This window comes from Oncorhynchus keta, chromosome 14 (genome assembly GCF_023373465.1).
Source record: "Oncorhynchus keta strain PuntledgeMale-10-30-2019 chromosome 14, Oket_V2, whole genome shotgun sequence".
In the NCBI taxonomy this organism is placed as follows: Eukaryota; Metazoa; Chordata; class Actinopteri; order Salmoniformes; family Salmonidae; genus Oncorhynchus; species Oncorhynchus keta.
The window spans coordinates 38,077,767-38,096,135 of NC_068434.1; the positions used below are offsets into that span (position 1 = coordinate 38,077,767).

The following is an 18,369-nucleotide window of genomic DNA, read 5'->3' on the forward strand; positions in this document are numbered from 1 at the left end:
ATCAGGAAGTCCAGGGTCCAATTGCAGAGGGTGTTTAGTCCCAGGGTCCTCTGCTTAGTGATGAGCTTCGTGGGTACTATGGTGTTGAATGCTGAGCTGTAGTCAATGAACAGCATTCTCATGTAGGTGTTCCTTTTGTCCAGGTGGGAAAGGGCAATGTGGAGTGCTATTGAGATTGCGTCATCTGTGGATCTGTTGGTAGTATGCGAATTGGAGTGGGTCTAGGGAATCTGGGAGGATGCTGTTGATGTGAGCCATAACCAGCCTTTCAAAGCACTTCATGGCTACTGACAGTAATCATTTAGGCAGGTTACCTTCGCTTCCTTGGGCACAGGGACTATGATGGTCTGCTTGAAACATGTAGGTATTACAGACTCAGTCAGGGAGAGGTTGAAAATTTCAGTTTCAGTTGGTCCACGCATGCTTTGAGTATACATCCTGGTAATCCGTCTGGCCCCTCGGTTTTGTGAATGTTGACCTGCTTAAAGGTCTTGCTCACATCAGCTACAGAGAGCGTTATGACACAGTTATCCAGAACAGCTGGTGCTCTCATGCATGTTTTAGTGTTGCTTGCCTCGAAGCGAGCATAAAAGGCATTTGGCTCATCTCGTAGGCTCGCATCACTGGGCAGCTCACGTTTGGATTTCCCTTTGTAGTCCGTAATAGTTTTCAAGCCCTGCCACATCCGACAGGCGTCAGAGCCGGTGTAGTAGGATTCAATCTTAATCCTGTATTGATGCTCTGCTTGTTTGATGGTTCGTCTGAGGGCATAGTGGGATTTCTTATAAGCGTCTGGATTAGTGTCCTGCTACTTGAAAGCGGCAGCTCTGGCCTTTAGCTCGATGCTGATGTTGCCTGTAATCCATGGCATCTGGTTGTACATACAGTCCCTGTGTGGATGACGTCGTCGATGCACTTATTGATGAAGCCCATGACTGAGGTGGTATACTCCTCAATGACATTTGATGAATCCCAGAACACATTCCAGTCTGTGCTAGCAAAACAGTCCTGTAGCATATGCGTCATCCAACCACTTCCGTATTGATCGAGTCACTGGTACTTCCTGCTTTAGTTATTGCTTGTAAGCAGGAATCAGGAGGATATAATTATGGTCAGATTTGATAAGTAGAGTGCGGGGTGAGCTTTGTATGCATCTGTGTGTGAAGTAAAGGTGTACAAGTTTTTTTTTTTCGCCCCCTCAGGTTGCACGTGACATGCTGGTAGAAACGAGGTAAAACGGATTTAAGATGCATGACTTGCTACTTTCTGCTGACATCAAATGATCAAGAACTGAAGCAGAAATGTATGTAGATAACCTTTATTAAAAGTTATTTGCACAAACTCCCACCAACCCTCTTTATTTTCTAGGTTACAAATTGCAACATTTATCTTTATAGCTAGTCATATGCTTACTTCTATTGAATGTTAGTTACGGTGTTTGTCACATTTTTTATAATGTTCCCTTTTATATCCCAGCATCAGCCTATGGAATACATGTTGTAGCGTTGAGGTTAATATAATGTGTGATCTATATCATTTGAACACTAGAGGGCACAGAGCAGTAGTATACAGTCCCCGTGGAGCTTTGTGGCGCTATTATAATTCAATGCTTCAAGGCCCATGGTTGTTGAACAAAAGGCAGAAGTTGGCACAATGCAGCACAACATCCACAAGCATGAGTGAGCTATTGCGTTGAAAGTGCTTATGTTTAATAATTTGATTTAAAGTATCAAAACGATTAACTGGTACAGAAGTGCTCAGATGAGTTGGGAAATGAAGTGCTCTTGGAAAATACTAGCAAGTTTTCTGTTAACATCCATATTCAATATTATTTCAAGTTTCATTTTTTAAACAAATTATAACGAAGCTGAAAAAGCCTTGGTGTGGTATACAGCATATATTGATGAAGCGGTTTTAACTTGATAAAAAAATATATTGTGGTTACTAGTATGAAAACATCCAATTTGTCACCATGAAGCAACTGACTTCAAGAATGTAGAAATTTCATATAAAAAGTTAATTTCAGTAATCAAAAAGGTAAGTTTTGCATTTGACAAAAGTGGAACTAAAAATAGTTAATTATTTTTTTGCTCGGCCAACCCAGGATTCCATGCTCTGTCCACTCTCCTGTCACATGGGCTGGATGCTGGACTGTCACTGGTCACATTTCCTTGCCCGTCACACTGCATGGCACTGTTGATTGGCTGAGGGAAGGCATCTGGATATGATTGGCTGTACTTTGCACGAAGGCAGACTTTAACTCGGTGGTGTAGGCGGCAGTGGGTGAGTCAGAGGGGTGAGGGAGAGGGTAAGGACTGGTCCCTCCTGAGGCCTGACTTCCCCATGGCCTCCACTCTGACCTCCCCCTCTGGAGGAGGGGGCCGTTGGCTGGGCTCTGGGGGCCAGGGTTGGGGCCTCCACTGACAGGCTCCTTCCCCTCGTATGGCCCCCGGCTCAGTCCGTTCAGCATGGGGGACTGGCCCAGGTGCTCAGCCAGGACCAGGGGCTGCCGGTCCTCCTCCTCACAGATGGCAAACACAGGGACACTGACGTGGTCGCTCTCCGCTGGGAAATCGCGGGAAATCACACAATGCCCAGTGGGGTTGTTAATGGGCTCGGATGGAGAAGCCTGGAGGTGTTTGCCCCCGGGGGCCTTGGTGCTGTTTGAGGGACTGGACCCAGAGAGCAGGCCAAAGCAGGGCCCGGTGAAGCGGGAGCGCCGAAGGTTGCTTGTGGTGTTGAGGCGGCGCTGGGCAAGCTGAGTGAAGGGATACGAGGCGTTACTCATGGAGGAGTCACTGGCGTTACTGACGTTCTGGGCCTCCAACTGAGGGTCGGAAAACACCTTCCTGCTGTTCTCCCCACGGCAGTCCGACACAAAGCTGGAGGGTAACTGGGGGAACAACATTAGTCAATAATATCCCTCTGCAGTGCAACCCAACATTCATGGTTTATTTATTATGCATCGGAGTATAAAAAATGTGCTAAACAATAATCCACTTACAAACATACAGTAATGTAAGTCGCTCTGGGTAAGAGTGTCTGCTAAATAACCAAGATGTAAACGTAAAGAAATACAGTATATGATGGTTGAACTATTATTCAACAGCACTGCTGAATAACCAATAACATAATAGCTACTAACGCTGTCCACCAGCTTAGTGAAGGGACTGGTGGAGTTCCAACTGCACCACTTCTTGTGTAACTGGGGCAGTGGAGGGAGGAAGTCCTGGAAGGTACGAACGCTCCAGGCCCGGGGCCGGGCACAGCTGGCACTGCCATCCTGAGCAGCCCGGGTGTCTGTGGGGGAGGCAGCCGGGTCTGGAGAGGGCCAGTCAGTCACAGGGCCAGGGCCAGTGTCACTGTGTCTCAGGAACCTCTCCCGCTGCCGAGGGGAGAGAGACAACAACCAAATCATAAGGAATTCAAGCAAACCCGGCATGAAGTGTATTTGTGTGCATGTGGAGTAGGCCTACAGTAGTTTGTAAACAGACCAACTTCTTAGTTGGAAATCTGGAAGCATCTGAAAGAGCAGAACCTCTCAAACCCACTGTAGCAATGTTTACACAGTGTCTTAGTTTACAATTTTGTGCCATGGAACACACACACTTCTTATTCTGGAGACTGAAAGCATCTACCTGTGACTATTCTATAATTTATTTGACCATGGGAAAAACACTGCTTAAATACAATGTGTGTTTAACTGACTTAAGCCCTCAGTCAATGGAGTTTTCTCCACCAGTGGCATCAGAGTGTGAATGAGACTCATTCACAAGAAATGATCACGAATAAAAATAGCTTGCTTGTATCAGAGGTCGCATTATATTCAAGTGCTGAACGGCTCCTCCAATCGCCGTTGACCTAAAAGGGCAGCAAGCAAACCATGTAATCCGACATGTAACCCAAAACAAGTCTTGACTGGTAGTGGATGCAGTCAGTGATTCCTGGAAGCATATTCACAAACATTCTCAGATAGGACTGCTGATTATAGGATCAGTTTTGCCTTTTAGATCATAATGAATACGATTATATGGACTGGTAGGACCTACTCTACTACTCTGAGAGTCGTTGTGAACGCGGGCCTGGGGCTATACAGTAGGTGTCTCACTAATAGGAATGGCAGGTCAGGGGTGAAGGGCACATTAGTCACATATCCCCCCCATCATTATTCAGCTAGTTAATCAGGATAGGGGAAAGGTTTGTGGTAAGGTTTTTGGGGGGGTTAGCGGTTGCTCCTCTCAGAAAGAACCAGATAATCCTTATACAGAATCACTCACAGCTCGCTTAGTCTAGACAAGAATTAGGAAGGTTTTAAATGAAGTACCCTGCTCACCACAAAAGCCCCCCACACAATGGCAACTTGTTGCAGTTTGGGCAAAAAGGTGGAGGATAAGCCCCCCAGATGTGAAACAGAGCCCCTTATTACCCCCCACACCTAGTCTCAGAAGTCCTAGACCTAGGGCACCAGCACTAGGTCTGGGGATCATGTCGGATTTTCTTGGCCATTTCGGGGAGGGTGCTCTTCAGACACACAACTCTCCCAACAAATCAGGAGTTTGTGTAGGCGGGGCTTGATAAAATGCAGCGGGAATTGAGCGTGAAAAATAATCTCATCGGAAACATGACAGTTAGACACAGTGCAAACACAGATAGCTGGGCTCATTTTTGCCACAGTCAGTCAGTGTGAGCTTGTATTGCTAACATTAACTGTCATGGCGCATGCAAACTACTCACCTGAAAAATACACTAAAATAAAATATTTTACATAAGCGTAATATTGGTTAACCCAGAACTAAAGTCCTGTTTAATTGCTCGATTAAGTTCTGGGTCCATACGCGTTATAAGGAGAGGGAACGAGGATCGGAACAGAATGAAGAGCTCCACCACCTCTCTTTGCCAGTTAAGCGCAAGTTTATAGGACAAATGTCCCCTCTCCTTCTTAAATTCTAAAGATGATCAAACGTGTGAAATTGTGACTTGTCCAAATAACCAGTGACGAAAAACACAAACACTGGAACTCACACATCCCATTGTATCATGACTGATCTAAGGTACCATTTATGTTCATGTCGTTTTTCCACAAGAAATTAACGCGAGTTCCATCTCGCTAGTTACATAAACGGATAAGGCTCTGGACAGATTTCCTGTGCGAGTCCTTTCAATCATCAGTCTGAACAAATATGTACATACACACAATCTGCATAAAAAGGCAAATTAACATATACACATACAGACCACACACACAGCAATGCTCCACAGCGCGCATGAACACACACACACACACACAGAGAGAGAGAGAATTGGAGCTGGGAAACTGGCTTCTCAGATAATACATCCATTAGGCTAGGCTGCAGGAAAGCAAGCCAGCTTCCTAATAGCTGCCAGGCCTGCCTTATGCCAACTCTTATTCCAATAGAGCACAAGCAAAAATGCTGTGTCAAACCGTATCCTACCGCCAATCTCCTGCCACTGTGTTTCTATACTCTGACACCTCGACCACCAGGCGGTGAGGTTCATAGCTATTACCAGCAGAGGGTTGCTGATTCAAGGAAAAAATACTTGGCAGGATGTAGCCTTCTGCCTTGGTGTCACCCACCCCTAGAGCAGGTCCTAGCCTGGGTTCTCTCTACTACCTGGGTGTCACCCCGAGAAGAGGGCACCACCACAGGTCCTAGCCTGGGTTCCCTCTACTGCCTTGGCACCACTGTGAGTCCTCAACTGGGTTACCTGCCTTGCCTCGCTCCTTACCGTGTGGGCCGAGAACGGCATTCTGCTGCTTGGACTAGGCACAGACGAAATGATAAACACCTCATCTGTCCCCAAGTCCAATTCCGTGAGACCATTGGATGAGAGGTCCACTTCAGCATGCTGGGACATATCACCACCAACACTGCCTGGTGAACCTAGGAAAGAAACGGGAAAGTGGTTTCATTAATCACTTACTTGTATGGCGATAGGCTACAATTAACACATTGAAGGCACAACAGTCAGATGTATTGCACCTTAGCGTATGATAATTTCCACTGCTTGTCCCTAAAAGAGCACTAGAAATGGAATGTTACAGATTGGTCTCCATAGGCTACTGTAAATTACTGCCCTGTGCACCCAGTACACTGTGAAGCCACTGTACTTGTCCACTCATATTCCTGTTAACTCATAGTGACATGGTTGAACTCAGCGAGAGGAGAAACATGATGTTCCCAATGCTCCCACGCTGTTATATAGGTTAAATGTCACGACCTGTAAATCTCTCTGTGGGATCAGCTACAATGAGCGAGAATTTGGATTGTTCTGGGATAAACCCAGTGTTACGCCAAAATGAAAGCAATTTTCCATTGAGACTTCGAAATGCTGCATCTCCCATTCACTCAGCTACATCCACTACAAGCTGGCCTTGCATATTCCCACACAATCTGATCAACTTTTATAAGAGAAGAAATACACTCAAATGACTCCAGGAAGATACTATGTGGACAGTGCAATGTTGCAGCCAACTTCCTTTCATATAGGTTATTGATTAAATACTGTATATGCAGCTACTGAGCACACAGAATACCTTAATGATTTCACATATCATGAGCTGTATTGGTGAATTTTACTACACAACGTTTCTTCTATGCACCTGTATTAGACATGACTTCAGATGTGAAACAGTTTTTGTTTGACATATTTTGAGCTATCATTCAGGTGTCAAAATCATTTTGCCCCGGGGTCCGCATTCAGTATTCAACAAGGTTTGGAGGGACGCACTGACATTTTTAAAAAAAATCCTCGCTGTCAAAATTTGCTAAAAAAATGTCCTCTATCCATAGATTTTGGAATTGTCGATGCTCCCCGACTGTCTAGCTTTCATTTAGGTGATTATTAGCAAGCTGGAAACAGTCAAGAAACTGTATGAATGTAGGTCCATTATAATTTCTCCATCATTTTAATTTGGTTTCAGTCATTTTTAAGTATATCGAGTTTATTTTCCCCCCCACCTCAATTTTGTATATTTAAAAAATAATAATAATTTAAAACCACCCACGGGCCAGATTGGACCCCCTCACAGGATGTATGTTTTACACCCGATTAGAGCCATTCTATGGCCATAACACCATGAGATAATTCAGTATGTGGTCGAATCCTGGCAGCTCTATTACTGTGTGTTGGAGATCTGATAGTCAGACCCGGTGTACCATTTTTCTGTCATAGTTATAGAGCATAATGAAATAAGTGTCCCATTTACGCTGAACATGTAAATTCAGTTTAGGGGCAGATAAAGTCATTGTCAGCCAGGTTGGAACCAGACCAAACACCCCAGCGGTACCCCTCGATCATGGAGAGAGAAAGAGAGGGGGCGCAGGGCAGGGGGAGCGAGGGGGATTGACTAGACTAGGCTAGGCGGCTGGAGCACAAGCAGAGAGGGAAAAACAGGGGAGTGTTAGAGGGAGAGAGAAAGTAGATGGCGTGTGTGTGTTTTGTGTGTGTGTGTGCGCACGTGTGCATGTGAATACGCCCGCCCACTTGCGAATACCCACCTCTGTGTGTGAGGCTGAGAGAGTGGTTGTTGTTGTCGTTCTCTGCAGGGCAAGGGACCTCCAGGCCGGGCTGATTAGGAGCCACCAGCTGCAGCTCACGGACATCAGCTCCAGAGTTCTGCACTCCCTCCTGCACCTACAGCAGCCAGTACAGTTTAGTGTCAGCTAGTACTACTACACATGCCTGCCAGCTCACATACACCAACGGAGTAGGGCTGCACAGCACTATGAAAAACAGCCATATGAACTGAAGTTGTTCTTGTCAATTAATAAAATGTTACGATACCCAGTCAGTATAATGATCTAGTGGCAATAAGATACTTAGTGGCCAGAACTTGTGTAGGACTGTTTTGCTTCTTTCTAAAATTCAATCCCAGATGAACACATTTTGACAACTTAATTACAAATTCATCTCATGACTAGAAAATAGGGAAGTGTAACTTGTCCAGTTCTGCTTTATAGGGGAGTCAGTTAGTCTGACCTTTAGTGAACCTGTCTACCTCTGGGGCTGCTTGCCCTGCATAGGAGAATTTGGACAACAAGAGCACCAGGCCAGTGTAGGGTATTTGTATTTGCTCCAGTGTCTGTAGTCTAGAAAAGGGATTGGAAAGTGGCGGGCTGCATGGCCCCCTTTTGTAGGCCTGTGGATAAATGTCCCTCCCCCAGAAAAAAAAAAAAATGTTGAGGGGGTTGGGAATTTTTATTTAAAAAAACTAAAATTGGGGCCTTAACTTACAATTGAGAGTTATAATAGAAGAATGCAAGGTGCAGGTGCACGGTGCAGTTAATAAAAAAATATATATATATATAAATATACACAAACACACAACAAGAATATAAACGCAGCATGTAAAGTGCCGGTCCCATGTTTCATGAGCTGAAATAAAAGATCCCAGAAATGTTCCATAGGCACAAAAAGCTTATTTCTCTCAAATGTTGTGCACAAATTTGTTTACATCCCTGTTAGTCCACCTGACAGGTGAACATATATTTTTGTTCAGTATATACAGTGCATTTGTAAAGTATTCAGACCCCTTCCCTTTTTGTTAAGTTACAGCCTTATTCTAAAACTGATTAAATGATTTGTTTCCCTCATCAATCTACACACAATAACCCATAATAAGAAAGCAAAAACAGGTTTATATAAATGTTTGAAAAATAAAAAATAAATACCATATTTACATAAGTATTCAGACCCTTTGCTATGAGACTCAAAATTGAGCTCAGGTGCATCCCGTTTCCATTGATCCTCAATGTTTCGACAACTTGATTGGAGTCCACCTGTTGTAAATTGAATTGTTTGGACATGATTTGGAAAAGGCACACACCTGTCTATATAAGGTCCCACAGTTGACAGTGCATGTCAGAGAAAAAAACAAGCCATGAGGTCAAAGGAATTGCCCGTAAAGCTCCGAGACAGGATTTTGTCAAGGCACAGATCTGGGGAAGGGTACCAAAACATTTCTGCAGCATTGAAGGTCCCCAAGAACATAGTGGCCTAGATCATTCTTACATGGAAGAAGTTTGGAACCACCAAGACTCTTCCTAGAGCTGGCTGCCCGGGCAAACTGAGAAATCGGGGGAGAAGGGCCTTGGTCAGGGAGGTGACCAAGAACCCGATGGTCACTCTGACAGAGCTCCAGAGTTTTTCTGTGGAGATGGGAGAACTTTCCAGAATGACAACCATCTCTGCAGCACTTCACCAACCAGGTCTTTATGGTAGAGTGGCCAGCCAGAAGCCACTCCTCTGTAAAGGGCACATGACAGCCTGCTTGGAGTTTACCAAAAGGCACATAAAGGACTCTCAGACCATGAGAAACAAGATTATCTGGTCTGATGAAATCAAGATTGAATTCTTTGGACTGAAAGCCAAGCGCCGTGTCTGGAGGAAACCTGGCACCATCCTTATGGTGAAGCATGGTGGTGGCAGCATCATGCTGTGGGGATGTTTTTCAGCAGCAGCGACTGGGAGACTAGTCAGGATGGAGGAAAAGATTAACAGAGCAAAGCACAGAAAGATCCTTGAGGAAAACCTGCTCCAGAGTGCTCAGGACCTCAGACTGGGCAAAGGTTCACCTTCCAACAGGACAAAAACCCTAAGCACACAGTCAAGACAACACAGGAGTGGCTTTGGGACAAGTCTCTGAATGTCCTTGAGTGGATCAGCCAAAGCCCATACTTGAACTCGAACGAACTTCTCTGGAGAGACCTGAAAATAGCTGTGCAGCGACGCTCCCCATCCAACCCGACAGAGCTTGAGAGGATCAGCAGAGAAGAATGGGAGAAACTCCCCAAATACAAGTGTACCAAGCTCGCAGCGGCATACCCAAGAAGACTCGAGGCTGTAATCGCTGCCAAAGGTGCTTCAACAATGTACTGAGTAAAGGGTCTGAACACTTATGTTAATGTAATATTTCAGTATATATATTTTTTTTAGATTTAGAGAAATGTTTAAAAACCTGTTTTTGCTTTGTCATTTTGGGGTATTGTGATGAGAAAATAAATGTTTAATACATTTTAGAATAAGGCTGTAACGTAACAAATGTGGAAAAAGTCAAGGGGTCTGAATACTTTCCGAATGCACTGTTTATCACTCAGCCCATGTCAGCTAACATTTTTTAGATTTTAAATCTAGCTAGCCATCTAAACTTTGTAATCATGGTCTATTTACCGACCAAGGAGGCCCCCATTGAATTTGTTAGTGACTCTCACTCAGATATAATATTAAAAACTGCAAACATTTCTCTCCACCCTATGGATTTTTCCTTAATTGCAGGAAATTAGCTGTACAACTGCACATTTTTCTCTCTGCCCCATGGCAAAATGTGTAGAATTGCAGGACATTTTATCTCTGTTTTTTTGTGTGGCACCAACCCCCATCAAAGTTGCCCATCCCTGGTCTAGAGGATATGAAGGAAATGTTCCCTGATCCCAGTCAGAAGCTAGTTTACAAAGGAATGTCTGGACAGTCAGACAGACGGGGGTCTTTATCCGTTTACCTCAGAGTTGTTGGATGAGCAGGAGCTGGCTCTTTTCGGACATAGTTTAGGTCTGGAAAACAAAAAAGAGATCCACAACATTGCAGTTGTGTTTGACTGTTTAACATATCTTTGAAATCCATTAGCATACTTTCTTTTATGTATGTTGTTTACTTTATTGACTTTTGGCAACATTCTCTTCCATGCCATTTGTGAAAGCTTGACTTATTTAGAGCAAATGCTCTCCAAATTTGACCAGAAATGTACAAAATGAACATTCTCCCACAATTAGAAACTGGAACAGATTAGATTGCCTTCACTGAAGATTTTCTTCCAAACATAATCAACGTCTAGCTAGCTGACTCACTACATACAAACAGCCTAAACTTGCCCTCGGTTGTTCCTCTCAAGGATGGCTCTAGTAGCTAAACCCATGTAATGCCATAAACTACACTATCTGGGGTGGTCTCACTATAAAGGCAGCAGTATAAAGACATACCAATAAGGGAATTTTCCCTGGATAATATCAACATAACAGTGAAAGTGTTGACTTAAAGTGATTCAGTTCAATAACAGATCTAAATGCTTTTGTGTGTCAATTTTTTGCACAATTAAAAACATGGCCCCAGGACGAGACCGATGCAGCTTTAACTTCTCTCCAACATGCATGGGGGTTGCAAGGGGGTTTATCTTTATGGGAATTTGAACCTTCCTGGAGGGAACTAGATGAGAATCATGACAGCAGATTAAACAGTGATGCTCATTTAGTTACCTGGCATAAATGATATTACACCCTGCAAAAACTGATACGTGTACTAATGTTGTCTCCTCATGGGATTTGCCGAGGGAACAACCTGTAAATGACACCTTTTGATATGTTGTTCTTGTTCTATTAAACTACAATGGCACCTCGACGGGACAGAGGCTCATAGCACAGCAGTATGAGGTTCTCCGCTCTCCTCGTTTTCCCTCCGCTCGCTTTTGTATGGCTGCGTTTCTCTTTGTCCGTTGGAATTGATGCCAGGTGCTGCACCTCGAACGGCCCTCTCTTGCTCATGCTCTCTCTCTGTAATGGTGACAATGCAGCACATAAGGGCAGCTACAGTCGAACCCTGCCTTTCACTGGATCAAATCAGGGACTGACCAAGGCCTCCAGCTGAGTCAACAACCAGCCCATCCACTGCAGCAGCACCACACTGTGTGCTGGAGGAGGACTGACTGGCAGACTATCCCATTCATGGCTACCATCTCATTCATGGGAGGAAACTTTGTCACATTGGCCAACATCAAAGACCCAACAGTTGCGCTCTCTCAAAGGAAAAGCACTGTTCCAGTTTCCTTGGATGACAAAGAAATAAAAGGACCATTTTCCCCCATTGTGCAGAATGTGCACGGTCTTGTTTATGTTAGGTTGTCAGGGAAATGTATTTATAGCACAAAACATGTCTGACAAAGGTATCTTTATGACTCCATTGTTTCTGCATGCCTTGCTTTACTGTACCTGAAGATGTTGCACAGGTGACCCACAAGGCACATAAAGGGACAATCATTTCCATTGTGCACTATCTTGTTTGTTTATGTTTGACAACAGTATGTCTCTGGGAGTAAATAGGGAAAGCCATCACAAGGCGTGTAGGACAAAAGGATGTTTCGGCACAATTCTCTCAAGTGCTGGTTTGATCTCAGGGAGTCAGGGAAACCTTTTTATAGCACAACACGTGTGACAAAGGGCTATCATATCACAATAACTTTCTCTGCATGCTTTTACATACCTGAATATAATACACAGAGCGCTGGTGAGCACCATGGCAAAGAAGGCTGCTCCACTCATGGCGGCCAGCAGAGTGTCTATTTTGCTGGCCCCGGCAGGGGCGTAGGCATGCCGGGGGTCATCTCCACCCGGTTCTGTCCGGTTGTGGTAGTAAAAGAGCAGGGCGAAGCCACGGCCCCAGTGGGTGGTGGTGATCAACTCCATGATGACCTCTACCATCTCCTGGCTGGAGCCAAACACCAGCTGGCTGCTGGAGGGCCGGTTGGAGCCACAGAAGCGCGAGGAAAAGGTGAGGAGGTCCGAGATGTAAAGGACGTCGTGGGGGCATGCGTCCACCACAGACTGCTGGGTCTCAGGGCTCACTGACTCTGTGTCCGTGTCTTTGAGTAGCAGAGGGGTCCGAGTGGTGGCCTCGTCTACAACCACAGCCAGGACTTGGTCTGGGGCTGATGCTCTGGGGATAGGGTTAAGGTCAGGGTTGCCTCTGAGGAGAGGAGAGGTGATTGAGTTCATTGCCTTCTCTTCTGGTACATGGGCCCCTGGTAGGAGGAGGTCTGAGAGGGGCTGTGGGGAGGCATGGTCAGAGGTGGCATCAAAGGTGGACCTTTTAGCAGAGTTGGAGACTTTGGCTATCTCCATCTTGGTGGACTGCTCTTGCACCACCACCTGCATGACTTTGTCGTTTTGGGAGGAGGACCGGGGGGCTTTCGCTGTGACACTCTGAGCCTGAGATACAGTGGAATCTTTATCAGTGATGGGACCCCCAGTTGGGATAGTCGCACCATCGTTAGCATCGACCTCTTCAGAGATGGCAGCATACTGGGCGGCGGAGTCGTGACTCTCGAACACGTCAAAGTCAAATATCTCCAGTATGAGCTGGTGGCCAACGGGCACAAAGAACTGCCAGACACAATGGGTCCCGGAGGAGTAGTTATAGGGGAAACCAGGAGACAGGATGAGGCCTTGGACATCCACCACATCCATCTTCGCTCCACAGTCAAAGTAGACCTGCAATCACAATATACATGGGCTTGGTGAGGGGGACGTGAGTGTACGTTAAAATGCTAGCCTCTCTAATGATCGACACATACTAGCACTTGTCAAACTTACAGAAAATCTGTCTTATTTTGTGTAGAACTTGGAAATACAAATGACGTCTGTCTTTTAAACAAATAACCCAGTTGAGCGGAATTCAGAATGCCTCAAAACAACAAAAAGCATCCAGACCTGAACTACTCAACCCTCCTACTCTGCCAGCCAGTATATCAAAGTGGTGGCGGTGCCTTGCATGCCTCTGCTTGGGTAACTCTGGGGAGGGTATTTCTTCAAACACGCCGAGCTGGCTGTAATGCTTCCCAGGTGTGAGGGGTGGACGATTGAGGGGAACCTCAGCCTAGCTAAGCAGAGGCAGATGTGTTTGCTGGGGCCACTGGGCCCCAGAGCTCAGGTCCAGACCTTTGTGGGGGGGATGGTGTGTTTATGAGATTTCCTCTTGGTTCAGGTTCTGGACTGTGGGAACCGAGCGAAGACCCACCTGGGGCTCAACCAGCACCACCAGACAGGTAACAAATTAAACTACCTCCAGGCAACACTAGTACTGGCTGGGAACACATTTAAAATGCACTTGAGACATGGTGTGTGTGTGTGTGTGTGTGTGTGTGTGTGTGTGTGTGTGTGTGTGTGTGTGTGTGTGTGTGTGTGTGTGTGTGTGTGTGTGTGTGTGTGTGTGTGTGTGTGTGTGTGTGTGTGTGTGTGTGTGTGTGTGTGTGTGTGTGTGAAAAGGAGCACCAGCACCATTGCGGTCGACCAACGCCAGACAGGCACTTTGATTGCTGCTACATGGACCATCTCATCTCTCTCCATATGAGTGCATTAATCAAAAGCATTCCCTCAGACAGTTTATTTTAACAAGCCAAATCTAGATGTACTTTGCAATCATGACTGTATAAAAGGGGCTGTTGCTAGGTCTGGCCCCAGTACCCCCCTCACCCAACCTTCTTCTGACTGCAACTCAAAGGCCTCTCTATTGCTGATACAGCTGGCATCCTCACAGCCAGGTCAGAGAGAAGAAGGGCAGTATGGGCATACATATCTGTGTGTGTTCTGTACAGTGATGAAACAGGTGTTTTCAAAGCACATGAATGCAATGAAAATATTGAATAAATGTAATTACTGACCCCAGTGGTGTGACAGTCCTGACCACTTGACCATCATAGCCCATGTATTCTGTGTCATCCATTTCAGACCTCCTGCCATTGACACCATTGATAATTAGCATAAATTACAGAATCAAATTTTAAAATACTGAGCAACATTGTATGCAAAAAAAGAGAAGAAATTATATTATTTTTTATAATACAATTGCGTAGAGGAAGAGATTTTGTTTAACAATCAATATTTGTTTTCCCCAAAAAGGTAGGGATCAGGATTATTGACACCCCTGTTTTCAATACCTCACCCTGCAAGGATAACAGCCCTGAGCATTTTTCTAAAATGAGTTGGAGAGCGCATTGGGAAGGATCTTAGACCATTCCACCATACAGAAATCTTCCAAAACTGAAAATATTAGAGGGCCTAGAGAGCTGCCCTGTGGTACACCACACTTTACATGTTTAACATTTAGAGAAGCTTCCATTAAAGAAAACCTTCTGATTTCTATTAGATAGATTGCCATATTGCGGATTCAGTTCCGAGGTTGAAAAGTCATAACACATATGTTCTCAACAACAGGTTATGGTAAATAATATCAAAAGGCTCCCTAAAATCTAACAGTATGGCTCCCGCAATCTTCTTATTATCAAGTTCTTTCAACCAATCATCAGTCATTTGTGTCATTGCAGTACATGTTGAGCGCCCTTCTCCATCAGCATGCTGAAAGTCTGTTGTTAATTTGTTTACAGAGAAGTAGCATTGTATTTGGTCAAACACAGTTTGCTAAGAGCTGGCAGCAAGCTGATAGGCCTGCTGTTAGAACCAGTAAAGGCCGCCTTACTACTCTTGGGTAGCGGAATGACTTTGGCTTCCCTCCAGGCCTGAAAACAAAAACTTTCCTCTAGGCTCAGATTAAAGATGTGACCGGTAGGAGTGGCTATAGAGTCAGCTACCATCCTCAGTAGATTTCCATCTAAGTTGTCAATGCCAGGAGGGTCATTATTGATCAACAACAATTTTCCCATCTCTCCCACAATAAAATTCTAACTTGCAATGCATTTCTTTCATTATTAGTTTGTTTATACACGAGTATGATGGATTACTGTTCGTTGTTGGCATTTCCTGTCTAAATCTGCCAAATTTGCCAATGAAGTAATCATTAAAATAATTGGCAACATCAAATGTTTTTTGTGATAAATAAGCCATTTGATTTGATGAATGATGGGAGTTGAATTAGTCTTTCTGCCCATAATTTCATTTGAAGTACTCCAATGTTTTTTCCATCACTCTTTATATCATTGATCTTGGCTTCAGAATACAGTGCAGCCAGACTTATTAGCCACTCCTTTTGCCCCATCTCTTTCAACCATACAGTTTTTCAATTCCTCATCAATCCATGGAGCCTTAACAGTTCTAACAGTCAGTTTCTTAACAGGTGCATGTTTACCAACAATTGGAAGAAGCAATTTCATAAATTCATCAAGTGCAGTGCCTAGATGCTCCTTATTAAATCACACCAGAGCAACAATTCTTTTAACATCATTCACATAAGAGTCACAGCAAAATATTTTGTATGATCTCTTACACACTATTTTAGGCCCAGCTTTTGGAACTTTGACTTTCCTGGATATAGCCACTATATTGTGATCACTGCATCCAATGTGTACAGATATAGCTTAAGAACAAAGTTCTACAGTATTAGTAAACGTGATCAATACGTGTGGATGATCTTGTTCCTGTAGTGTTTGTAAACACCCTGGTATGTTGATTAATACATCAGAACCAGATTACAGGCACTAGTTACAGTGAGAAGCTTCCTCTCGAGCGGACAGCTTGATGAAAACTAGTCAATATTCAGGTCCCCAAGAAAGTGGAAAGTAGACATTATCAAGCATTTCACACATTATTTAGATACTGACTGGTAGCACTTTGTGACTTATAGCCACACCCCAAAATAAAATGCTTTAGATGTGCCAGGTGAACCTGGAACCACAACACTTCAATAACACTTGACATAAGATCTTCTCTAAGCATTACAGGGATATGGGTAGGCCGTCATTGTAAATAATAACTTGTTCTTAACTGACTTGCTAAATAAAGGTTAAATAAATTTGAAAAAATATGGCTCTGAATATATACAGCAACACCTCCCCATAAGCATTCCTGTTTCTTCTATAGATATTATATCCTTGTATGCGCTCCACCTCAATCTTCCTGTGGTTCATCTTCAGTTTCTCTGAGATCATTTCCCTCACTTTATCATCAGAATCCTTCCAGGTCTCAAGTGGAGATTCTTCAATTCTGTCCACAACAATGTTGTTCTGCCTTGATTGTCCCTCAAGATAATCTGATTTATCCGTCATTGATATCATGGATTCACATACAGAACCGATGTACACTCACAATGACTTACAGATTGCTGTCATCTTGATATTCTCCTGTTTAAACTCGTCAAGCTGACCCTGGGAGAACTGCAAACTGTTTTTCAGGTCCTCGACCTCTGGTCAGGTTGTCGATTCTTCTATTAGTTGACTTCGCCAGAATTTGGACAAAACACTGGAAGCTATTTTCTTGTTGTAACAACTGCTTGTAGAACAATGTTTGTTTGTTTGTTTGTTTGTTTAAAAAACTATTTCACCTGTGATAGAGAGACACCACTGTCCTCAACGGTACTCCCGTTGGCTTTGGTCTTAAAAATGGTAACAACAATAGATTACGCTGTTACTCCTCGCCGTTCCAGACAGGGAAGGACGCAGGGAAGATTGAAAATCCAACAACAAACAGCTGGGGTCTAGACAGCCACAAGCCCGGGACAATCCGCGGTCCTAGCCACAATGGCCTACCATGTCGCAGTCTGTGTTCAAGCCCTCATGAAAGCCCTGCTAGCTTGATAGACAGCTAGTTAGCAGCTAGGCTGGCGCTTACGCTAAGCAGCTCCTTAGACCCGGCCTCGGTCGGCAGGATCCCTTGACAGAGAAGCGGTCCCAGCAACTGTAATTTAAATAGATTTTTATTTGGAATGGAGATACACAAAATAGTCCAAATTGGTTTAGTGAAACTCTAAAAAAAATAACTTGTTTTAAAAAATTCAAAACAATGTTAAACTGAAAAGTGGTGTGTGCTTATGTATTCACCCCCTTTGCTATGAAGCCCCTAATTTTTGTATTTATTATTTAACTAGGCGAGTCAGTTAAGAACAAATTCTTATTTTCAATGACGGTCTAGGAATAGTGGGTTAACTGCCTGTTCAGGGGCAGAACGACAGATTTGTACCTTGTCAGCTCGGGATATGAACTTGCAACCTTTCAGTTACTAATCCAATGCTCTAACCACTAGGCTACCCTGCCGCCCCATATAAGATCTGGTGCAACCAATTACCACATAATTAGTAAACTTATTTGGGATAGGGGGCAGCATTTTCACTTTTGGATGAATAGCATGCCCAGAGTGAACTGCCTCCTACTCAGTCCCAGATGCTGATAGATGCATATTATTATTGGATAGAAATCATTCTGAAGTTTCTAAAACTGTTTGAATGATGTCTGTGAGTATTAACAGAACTCATATGGCAGGCAAAAACCTGAGAAAAAATCCAAACAGGAAGTGAGAAATCTGAGGTTTGTAGTTTTTGAACTCTCCCCTATCGAATATACAGTGGGATACGGGTTATTTTGCACTTCCTAAGGTTTCCACTAGATGTCAACCGTCTTTAGAATTTTGTTTCAGGCTTCTCATGTGAAGGGGGCCAGATGGGAGCTGTTTGACTAAGGGGTCTGCCTGCAGCCTCGTTCTCAGTCACGCGCTATCACTTGAGAGGTAGCTCTCGTTCCATTGCTTTTTTACAGACATAGGAATTCTCTAGTTGGAACGTTATTGAAGTTTTATGATAAAAACATCCTAAAGATTGATTCTATACTTAGTTTGACAAGTTTCTTCGACCTGTAATTTA

General features: G+C 44.1%; 1 protein-coding gene across 1 annotated transcript in view; it reads right to left on the bottom strand.

Annotated features, from left to right (window-relative positions):
• Positions 1-1,302: 1,302 nt before the first annotated feature.
• The window catches only part of LOC118393370 (uncharacterized), a 28,313-nt gene continuing 11,246 nt past the window's right edge, over positions 1,303-18,369 (bottom strand). Inside the window, exons 2-7 of the mRNA XM_035785992.1 lie at positions 12,271-13,277; positions 10,520-10,571; positions 7,521-7,656; positions 5,749-5,903; positions 3,146-3,385; positions 1,303-2,893 (exon numbers count right to left, since the gene is read on the bottom strand). Coding sequence (XP_035641885.1) covers positions 2,162-2,893; positions 3,146-3,385; positions 5,749-5,903; positions 7,521-7,656; positions 10,520-10,571; positions 12,271-13,277 — 2,322 coding nt within the window. The 3' untranslated portion in view covers positions 1,303-2,161. The remainder of the gene's footprint in view (positions 2,894-3,145; positions 3,386-5,748; positions 5,904-7,520; positions 7,657-10,519; positions 10,572-12,270; positions 13,278-18,369) is intronic.